This window comes from Sabethes cyaneus, chromosome 1 (assembly GCF_943734655.1).
Source record: "Sabethes cyaneus chromosome 1, idSabCyanKW18_F2, whole genome shotgun sequence".
NCBI classification, from domain to species: domain Eukaryota; kingdom Metazoa; phylum Arthropoda; class Insecta; order Diptera; family Culicidae; genus Sabethes; species Sabethes cyaneus.
In genome coordinates this window covers 62911152-62921501 of record NC_071353.1, presented here as the reverse complement: position 1 = coordinate 62921501, position 10350 = coordinate 62911152, and the positions used below count along the sequence as shown (strand labels likewise).

At 42.8% G+C, this 10350-nt stretch overlaps 1 protein-coding gene across 1 annotated transcript; it reads left to right on the top strand.

Moving 5' to 3' along the window:
- The first annotated feature begins 3717 nt into the window (after positions 1 to 3717).
- Positions 3718 to 6835, top strand: LOC128745757 (membrane alanyl aminopeptidase). The gene is made up of 6 exons (XM_053842833.1): positions 3718 to 4379; positions 4444 to 5779; positions 5846 to 6036; positions 6098 to 6263; positions 6324 to 6463; positions 6526 to 6835. Exons 1-6 carry the CDS (start codon positions 3718 to 3720, stop codon positions 6833 to 6835), a joined length of 2805 nt encoding a protein of 934 aa, XP_053698808.1.
- The last annotated feature ends 3515 nt before the right edge of the window (positions 6836 to 10350 follow it).

Sequence of the window (10350 nt, the reverse complement as noted above, 5' to 3'; positions counted from 1 at the left end):
CCTTTTACTTTTTCGGCGACAATGAAACATGAAACATTAGTTCAATTATGATACTACCAAAAACTACCTATAGTTACACTAGATGATTCAGAGCAAGAAGGCCGCAGGCCGCGAGTGTTGCCGGCGATCCGTTGAAGAAAACGGCGGCCACTAAGTGAGCAACCCCCCGCAGAAATCACCTCTGTCTAGCTTTATTTATTTTCCTAGGTCTACTGACCTCTATTACTTCCCTTCAGTTGGTTCCGAACGAATGATAGCGAGTAAGGAGGGGATCAGATCCGCGAAATGGTAGTTACCGTGAAATGGCAAAGGTTTTTCGCGAAAGGGTATTCCGAGAAACACTATATTCCGCATTATAGTCAAATTATAGAACTGGTTTTCCACGAAATGTTATACAATCATGGCGAATGTTTGAATCAGTTTATTTTATCTGGCATAGCGATGGGAGGAGTTATTTTCTACTTTACTGTGAGAAAAAATTGAAAATTTGTATATTAAACTACCTATGGTTGTATAGTTACGTAACTACCAAAATGAATCATTTAAGGTTGAACTCTTCAGAAACTTGCAAAACTCAAGATCGTGACAAAGACCAACCGAGATTAACAATTTATGTACAGCATAGCAGCCACGTAGCCAGCCCCCCCCTTTGGCTTACATTACAAAAAATTAAATGCAGAATAACAATACACCATGCTAAACTGTAGCACAAGTATATTTTTGATGAGTGCGCCTTTGAATAACAATATAACCGACATCGTTTTCTATCTCTCACAGTCTGTGAAGATTCTCAACTATGTAGCTCTCTGTTACTCGGAATATTCGGCATGGACAAAGGCGACGAAATAAGGACATGGTATGGAGTCTTGGTACCTGGAACTGCAGATCGCTAAATTTCGTTGGTGGCGACAAGCTGCTCGATCAGTAAGAGCACCGAAAGTTTGGCATCGAGGCGAGAAGGTGTGGAGGATCCGTGGCGGTAAAGCCCAATTTTTCCAGAGTAGTGGAGCGACCAGCGAGCTGGGAATGGGCTTCGTAGTGTTGGCCAAAATGCACGATCGCGTAATGGACTGGAAAGCGATCAAAGAGAGGATGTGCGTGTTGAGAATAAAAGACCGTTTCTTCCACTAACTACACCATCATAAAAGTGCATTGTCCACACGAAGGTAGACCGGACGACGAGAAGCACTGTATGCGCAGCTGGAGGCAACGTACGACAGCTGCTCACCACGGGACATCAAGATCGTCATCGGGGTTATGAAAGCCTAGGTCGGCAGGGAAGTAATGTATAGACCGGTGATCGGGCCCTATAGTCTGGACACCGACACGAACGATAACGGCCAGCGATGCATCAACTTTGCAGCTTCCCGAGGCTTGGTGATCAGAAGCACATTCTTTCCCCACAAAGATATTCACAAAGCCACCTGGGAACCACCTGACCAACGAACTTCGAACCAAATCGACCATATTCTCATCGAGGGCCGATTATTCTCGAACATCACCAACGTACGCTCCCTACGGGGTGCGACAAAGTCGCCCTCCTCGGTTAAACATTCGGCAGCTAAACAACCGGCCAGTTGCTGACAACTACGCGCGCGTACTAAATGAAGTCCTACCTTTCACTGTGGAGCTAGATGCTTCGACCCTCGAAAACGGATGAAGTATGATACGCTCGGCCATCAACGAGGCCGCAACCTCGGAACCTCGAGTGAATGAAATGATTGGTTTGACGGGGAATGCCAACGTGCGATAGAGAGCAAAAAAAGAGCTTGGAAAAACTATTTAAGCAAATCCACGAAAGAGAATTTGGCCAAGTATCGACAATGATCATGAGGAGGAAAAAGCACCAGAAAGAGGACAGAGATCGTGAGGAGCTTGAACAGCTATTCCGAGATAATGGCACGCACATGTTTTACGAGAAAGTGAACCAAACTCGTGGGGGCTACACACCTAAACCTGACATGTACAGGGATGAGGGAGGCGATCTAATCACAAACGAGCGCGAGGTGGTCGACAGGTGGAAGCAGTATTTCGATGAGCACCTCAACGGCGATATATCAATACGAGACGCAATGAAAGTTGATCTCGAAGTGCCTACAAACGACAACAGCGTGTCGGCTCCCGATCTCGAAGAGAACCGGCGAGAAATTCGTCAGCTGAAAAATAGGACTACCGGTCTGATTAGCGCTTTGTACATCGTTAGCTTTCAGCGGCGTATGCTCCATGATCGAAGCGTCTTGCGGAGGGAAAATTAGGCTTGATGCGAGAGTGGCAGAAGCTATGCAGTATTTCAAAATTCTATAAAACATTCTTCTCAACAGCAAACTAATTAGCATAAATCATATTGTACGCAAACTTTTGAAAACCATTAGAAAGTTAGTTGTGTTACATAAATACTTAGCTAAATAAATTGATTAATTAATTCGAAAAAAATCTGTAACATAAGCATTAAATATATTTCTTAAACAAATGGTTTTTTGCGTAATAACTTGGTTCTTCTTCAAGAGGCAAGTGAACCTCTTAGGTTTAAAACTTTTCCAATAAAAAATGGCTTGCCCCCCCCCCCCCCCAACGAATATCCTGGCTACGTCACCGCAGCATAGTTTAATTTGTGGCAATACGAAGTTCACCGGGTTAGCTAGTTTACAGCAAATGAAACTATTATATTACGAGTTATCACGAAATGTGCTTAAAGAGGCGTGTGCTACAATTTCATAATTTAAAGGTAACACCAGCTACAGATTACCAACCATAGATTGCACACTATTAATTATGACACTAATTAAGCTATAGAGTTTTAATGTGTTCTACAATGGTTGATGATACCAATAAAATATGTGAAATGTTTAAGCATTAAAGTCATCTTAATGCCACTTAAAAGCTATTTTGGCAAAATATATGGCTAAGAATTTGAGCAGAATTTTGGATGCCAATTTAATGCAGTTAGGCAGACAAAAAGCTAATAAACAGCAACGTGCAATATAAAATGCCAGGTATGCTAATAAGCGGCTAATTTACTGCTTATGTTAATGCTCTTTGGTTACCTGGGTAGTTTTTCCTTTGGAATGCCAGACAAATTTTTGTAACCAGTGTGTCACAGTTCAATTACTTTCATAATGATACATAATGTTATTCATAATGTTACAGTAACTACATCTTTGAAAGTGCTGGAGTGAGCAAATATTGCTACAAAAGTTATATAGCTATAAAGAACAACTATTCTACTTTGCAATATCAATCGTATTACAAAAGCCAGAAATCGGCAAGTTATTTATAAGTTGCTTGCACAACGATACCGTGACAATGATGAACATCAGGATTTAGCTTAATTTCAGGACAGGCACTAGGAATAAGCTTTTTTATATTTTTGGAAAGCGGAGTCCAGGCAAATGTTGAAAAGCCAAAAGAAATTAACAGTTAACTCTAAAGTTAGGTAGATATTTCATAAAAACTAGAGCGATTCCGTCATGTCCAGCACCTTTGGAAGTGTCAATACTCCGCAAAATAGTCGGTCTACACCAGCTTCGACTATGTCGACAGCAATGAATCAGAATGTTACCTTCCATCAATCATTGAATAATGCTTATCTACCAAAATATTCACAATTGATATTAAAGTGGACACTAGCGTACATAGAAGTGATCACATTAGGCTTTGTCAATGATACTGAAACAATTGATAAACAGGTATGACTTTGATTGTTTTCTCAATTTCAGAATGCAGGGAAGGTTGTTATTTCTATTTGCTGCGACCTTCTGTAGTGTGGTGTCAAATCCGATTGATTTATTCGAGCCAGTTCTCTTCGAGCAGGAAGTCCCTCGAGCAGAGCTCGAAGAATACCGTTTGAATGAAGACGTTTGGCCATCACATTACGATGTAGAGTTGACCCCCTATTTTGAGGATGAAGCGGAACACGAGGCTTTCACATTTGATGGAATTGTCTCTATCAAATTAAAACCGTCGAAAGTTGGAGTAACCAATATTGCTTTGCATGTAGCTGAAATTAATATTACTTCTTTGATATTGAATCAAGCCGACAACAATGCCGTTATATCGACCGGGCAAACCAGTTACAATGAGGACACGGAAATTCTTACCATACCCATCAATGCACCCTTAGGAGAACTTGATTACTTGTTAAAAATCAACTACGTTGGTATATTGTCAAGTGATATGCGAGGTTTCTATAGAAGCTATTATAAAGTTGGTGATAAAAATGTGTGGCTGGCATCCACTCAATTTCAAACGACTTCGGCAAGACGAGCATTTCCTTGTTTTGATGAACCAAAATTCAAAGCAACGTTTCAGATCAAAATCAATCGACCACAAAATTTCCGTTCCTTCTCAAATACTGAAATAAAGTTGGAAAGCGATTTAACGTAACGTTAGAATTTGTTTAGAAATGTGAACTTATGATATACAAAAAAAAAATTATATTTGCAGCAATGGACGCGTTCAAGATGAGTTCGAGAGAACACCGGTGATGTCCACTTATTTGGTGGCATTTATAGTTGCTGAGTATGAGGTGAATTACAAAGATGGAATGGGCGTACTTGCACGACCAGAAGCTATGAACCAAACGGACTACAGTCTACAAGTGGGAATCGCATTACTGAAACAATTGGAATCATGGATTGATTACCCGTATACTTCTGTTGCCGAAATGACTCGTATGTATATGGCAGCAGTTCCAGATTTCTCTGCTGGTGCAATGGAGAACTGGGGTTTATTGACTTACCGTGAAACAAATATACTTTATAGAAGTGAAGATTCAACCAGTCTGCAGCAGCAACGAATCGCTGCTGTTATTTCACATGAAATTGCTCATCAGTGGTTTGGTGATTTAGTAACATGCGAATGGTGGGATGTAACGTGGCTTAATGAAGGTTTTGCTCGATACTTTCAATATTTTGGAACGGCGTTAGTAGAGCAAAACTGGAATTTAGACTATCAGTTTGTCATTGAACAACTACAAGGTGTCATGCAGATGGACAGTTTGGAATCTACTCATCCCATGACTCACAATGTATATACACAATCACAAGTGAGTAACATTTTCGATAACATATCGTACAATAAAGGGGCCGTAGTATTAAGAATGGTGGAACATGCCATAGGTACCGAAAAGTTTCAAAATGCCCTTAGAAAGTATATAAAAGAGCGAGAGTTCAAAACAAGCCGACCAGACAATTTATTTTCGGCTCTCAATCAGCATGGAGAAGCAGCTATTAGCGATTTCATGGAACCGTGGACTATTCAATCTGGCTACCCGTTGGTAACTGTTACTGGATCTGAGGACGGATTTTCTATCATTCAAAAAAGATTCCTGCTAAATAATATGAGCCATATTGATCAGTCGCTGTGGCCTCTTCCTATCACATATGCGACTAAACAAGAGGATTTCCAAAATACGAAGCCAACAGTTGTTGACACTCGAGAATATAAAATCCCTATTAGCAATGCATCGCAGTTACCATACTTTATACTCAACAATCAGCAGGTCGGCTATTACCGTGTAAACTATGATACTGCCAATTGGGATAAAATTAGTGATGCACTTCGGTCGGATAACTTTAGTGGAATACATGTTTTGAACAGAGCCCAAGTAGTGGATGATTTGTTCAATTTAGCTCGTGCAGGAGAAGTAACATACGAATCTGCATTGGAGATTCTTGATTATCTACAAGCTGAAACGGAATATCCGCCATGGCTATCAGCAATAAATGGTTTAACCATTCTTTCGCGCAGGATTCATCCAGAAGACGAGGAAATGTTTGCGGTATGGCATGTTGGTTTTGTTTACAAGAGCATATTTTTTAAATTTCCATCCATTTGAGGTTTTCAGAAATACATTATCCAGTTATTCAGTAAGGTCTACGATATGGTAAAATTTCAAGCTCCTAGTGAGGACGAAAGTCGACTAACTACTTATTTGCGAATAAATGTTCTTCAATGGACTTGTAACTACGGTCATTCGGCATGCAAGGAGGCTGCTGTAGAAGAATTCAGACGGTATTTTAATAATACTGCTGTAAAGTAAGAATTAGCAAAAGAATTGGTTGGCTATATCCGTTAATATTGGATTTTTACTTATCAGAGTTCATCCGGATCTTCGTCAAGTTGTCTATTGTGAAGGTATTCGTCAGGGAACGGAGGAGCACTTTGATTTTCTGTGGAATCAATATCTAACAACAAATATGGCCACTGAACAAATTCTTATTCTCCAAGGACTGGGTTGTGCTCAGGAGAAGGAACAAATTTTTGTAATAGAAATTAAATCACGACAAAATGCATGTTTTTCCTGATTTTTACATATTTTCCAGAAATTAATGGACGCAATTAGCTCCGATGAAATCAGACTACAGGACAAGAGTACGGCTTTTTCGTATCTTCTGGCAAATCCTTATACTCTCGATCATCTTTCTGAATACCTTCGAACGTACTATGTGAGATGGGCAGATGCGTGAGTATTTAAATTGATGCAAAGTAAGTACTTTTTGTTACATTGTACGTCCCAATTCTCAGGCATGGATCGTATATGAACGTGGCGTCGGCATTCAACAGTCTATTAGCTCGTATGAAAACTGATGAGCAAATGTTGATTGTGCAGTCATTCGCTAAACGAAATGAGAAGGTGTTCGGCGAGAATGCTTATAAGTCTATTTTGCAAGGCATCGAGGATTTCGGAGCTAATCAGGAGTTTGTGGAGAAAAACCGCCCAGCAATTCGTAGTTTTCTCGAAGTGAAAACCAAATCTTCTAGTCCAAGAATAACAGGCGTGGGCCTGACTGTTTTGATTGGTGTTGTTATTACTAGTTTACTGGAAAGACGATAGAGAGAATATAAAAGTAATCGTTTGGGGTTATTCTTGGTATTTCGCCATTGTTTCATTCAAACAGCTCTTTTTTATTCTTCATCCGATCTTGTGGGATACCTTTAGTACCTCAAAAACAAAGGAGACCGTGCGTGGCCACTCCGTTACGCCCAGACCAGAAGATGCTGCTTCTTTTCGAAGGCAGGAGTTTAAACCTATATGATCAAAATTTGACTTCCTGAAGTTTAAGGTAGATATAAGAATATATTTCCGCTATTTTCATTTATCGTTTAGCATTTTTGTGATAATATTGTATACTATTTGAGATAATATTGAACAGCGATTTCAGTGTGGCAGCACACTCGGCAAACTTTAAAAAACGATTAAACTTTAAAAAACGATTAGAAAGGCTTCTCAACTAATTGCATGGGAGTCAAAGTTCATTACAACATCTGATCAATAATTGATTAATGGTGAATGACCAACTGGTTAAAATCACATTAAAAAAATAATGAACGAAGATAAGGCGCCCATTGTATCATCTGTGTGTGTGTGTTTTTATACGTGAGGAAACTCTATGCAAGGCACACTAATGATGAATGTGGCAGAGAGTGGGGCTCTAACCCACTAAAAACCTCACAGGCGTCTGACCTTAACCCCTCCGGAACTACCGTTAAGTATTACTTCGGGGGTGCTGTGTTTGTACACTGCTCCATACACCTTTCGAGACGTGAACCGACCCGGAGATGGCGACCGTCATAACGTCCACTCCTTCACAGCCACGCTCTCAGGGCTCTGTCATTCTTGATGCTACTACATGCTCCATCACCGTTTACTTTCCTTGCACATGTCGAGACGTGTACCGATCCAGAGATGGTGACCGTCAAGACTTCCATCTCTTCACGGCCACCCTCGCAGGGTGTCTTGTTGGGCTCAGCACTGCTCCGTCGAGTTCGCCACTGCACTTCCACTTCACCTATCGAGACGCGAACCGGTCCAAGGATAGCGACCAACATAACATGTATCCACTCATGGCCGCCCTCGTAGTGTTTCTGTCCAAGCTTGGTTTGCTTCGTCGTACTCGTCACTCCACCGATGCGTCGGTCGAGACAATACTAATCGGAATGGGTAGTTCGCTGGTCGTTTCTCCACTGTCGTTGCAGTTGCAACATAATCTGTACACTGTGTCTGCTCCGTACACCTGTCGAGACGTGCACCGATGCTGGGATGGCGACCAACTTAACGTCCATCCCTTCACGGCCACCCTCGCAGGATTTCTTTCCGTGAGTGTTGTTATTTTGTCAACTTTCACTCTGCTATCGTCGACTCGAGTAGTCCCCGGCGGTGGAGCTACCCTACTCCGACGAGTAGTTCCCCGACGGTGAAACATTCTCCGAGACCTTACACGAGACTCTATTTAAGGGCTCAATTGTTGATCCTCGTGCCATTTTCGCTGCAGCGCTGACATGATTTGTATGATGATTCGGCTGATTACATTCCACCGCTGGTGGCAAACAATGTGCTTCGCATTGCCCCGAACCGTGGGCAGTCAAACACCACGTGCTCCGGCGTTTCTTCTACGTCAGCGCACTCCGGGCAGACAGGTGACTCCGTGTGACCGAATCTATGCAGGTACTTCCTGAAGCAACCGTGGCCTGACAGGAATTGAGTCAGGTGGAAGTTGACTTTCCATGTTTCCTGTTCATTCACGTGAACACATTCATCAGCCGATGTGTCCATCTTCCATTATCTGCGTTATTCCATTTCACTTGCCACTTACGCAATGTATCTACCCGGTTTCGTTTTCGAGCTCCGCGGAGGCCTCTGCTTCTGTGGCATTCTAAATCCTCCTCCAATACCAATCCCATGGGGATCATGCCGATAATGACGCAGACCGCTTCCAGTGATATGGTGCAGTAGGCGCTCACTACTCTCATGCTCATCAGTCTGTACGTGCTATTCAAACGCGATAGATTTCTTTTCGTTCTTAATGCCGAGATCCATACAGGGCTGCCATACCTAAATATTGACGTGGTACCACTAGCCAGGAGCTTCCCCCTGCTACTATTTATCACCGAATTGTTCAGCAAGATTCTGGTTAGCGCTGTGTTCACTTTTGCAGCCTTCTGACAGGCATAATCTACGTGACTATTGAAATTTAGTCGATCGTCGATAATCACGCCCAGCTGCTTCACTTCACGCTTAGAGTCGATAATGCATTCCCCGACTAAGATCTTTGCCTGCTGCACAGCCTTTCGGTTGCTAATCACTACCACCTCTGTTTTATGATGAGCTATTGCCAGCCTATTCTCTCCCATCCAATCTTCCACCATATGTATGAATTCCATGGCGACTACCTCCACCTCTTTTCTTGATTCGCCAGTTACTATCAGTGCCACATTATCAGCCGACAATCTTCACACCCCTGGGGAGGTTCAGCTTCAATACTCCATCGTACCTCGTACATACATTCCATAGCGTCGGGTCAAGGATGGAGCCCTGAGGAACGTCTGCCGTGATTGATTGACTCTCTCTAGCGGCTTGCCAACCGTATCCAATAGGCAAAAAGCCGTGGGCTTAAACCGTCATTAGACATTACCCTTCTTTATCGACAGACTTCACAGCCGGCTGTTTAGAGTAAGGAAAATTACGGGGCCAGGGTAACGATCCTACTGACTCTATCTAGTAAGCACCGCCTACTTAGCTGAGATTCAAACATACGACGACTGGCTTGTTAGACCAGCATCGTACCTCGAAGCTAACTAGGCGGTTATCCAATAGGCATATAGGTCTGTACGCTGAGGGATTTCCGGGGGGTTTCCCGGCTTCGGCAGCAACACCAGCTTCTGACGCTTTCAGGTATCGGGAAAGTTACCTTCGTCAATACATTTCTGCAGTATGGTCCTAAACATTGGAATTCCGTCTGGTCCTGGGGCCTTCTTTCCCTTCATGGCCTTCGCTAGCTCGATTAGCTACTCGTTGGTGACTCGAGCTTCCTCGACGTGCTCCGCCTCCTTACCATACGGTGGGCTTAGCCAGGATGTTGTTTCATGTTGTAGAAACATCCCGTCGATAATGGCTTTCATCTTCTCCGGACACCTTTCGGGTGGTACGAAAGAAGCTTTATTTTTGACATGGCAACTATGTAAGCATCTCCCCAAGGATTCGCGTTGGCGCTATGACAAAGTCCCTCAAAGCAAGATTTCTTGCTGAGCTTAATTGCTTTGTTAAGTGCGGTTCTTGCTATCCTGGGCGCTAGTATTCTTTCTTCTCCATCGGTATCATTGCGAGCTCGCTGACGTCTCCTTCTGGCACGGAGGCAATTTGCCTGTAATTCAGCAATCGTCGTGTTCCACCAGTAGACTGCATCTGGTTAAACCGCTCTATCGTCTATCGTGGAGGCGCGTAGCACCTGCAGATGAAAACACCATTAATTCTAACTATCACGAAGCCTTCTTCTGCAGAATAGACTACTTCTTGTAGAGGTTGTCTTCCCACCGTCCAAATTGCCGCCATTTTCGCCTTGTCCGCTGCCC

Coding starts and splice junctions, on each gene's coding strand:
- LOC128745757 (XM_053842833.1), top strand. CDS start 3,718: ATGCAGGGAAGGTTGTTATTTCTATTTGCTGCGACCTTCTGTAGTGTG. Junction 4,380..4,443: donor AAGTTGGAAAGCGATTTAAC/GTAACGTTAGAA, acceptor TTATATTTGCAG/CAATGGACGCGTTCAAGATG. Junction 6,464..6,525: donor TATGTGAGATGGGCAGATGC/GTGAGTATTTAA, acceptor CCCAATTCTCAG/GCATGGATCGTATATGAACG.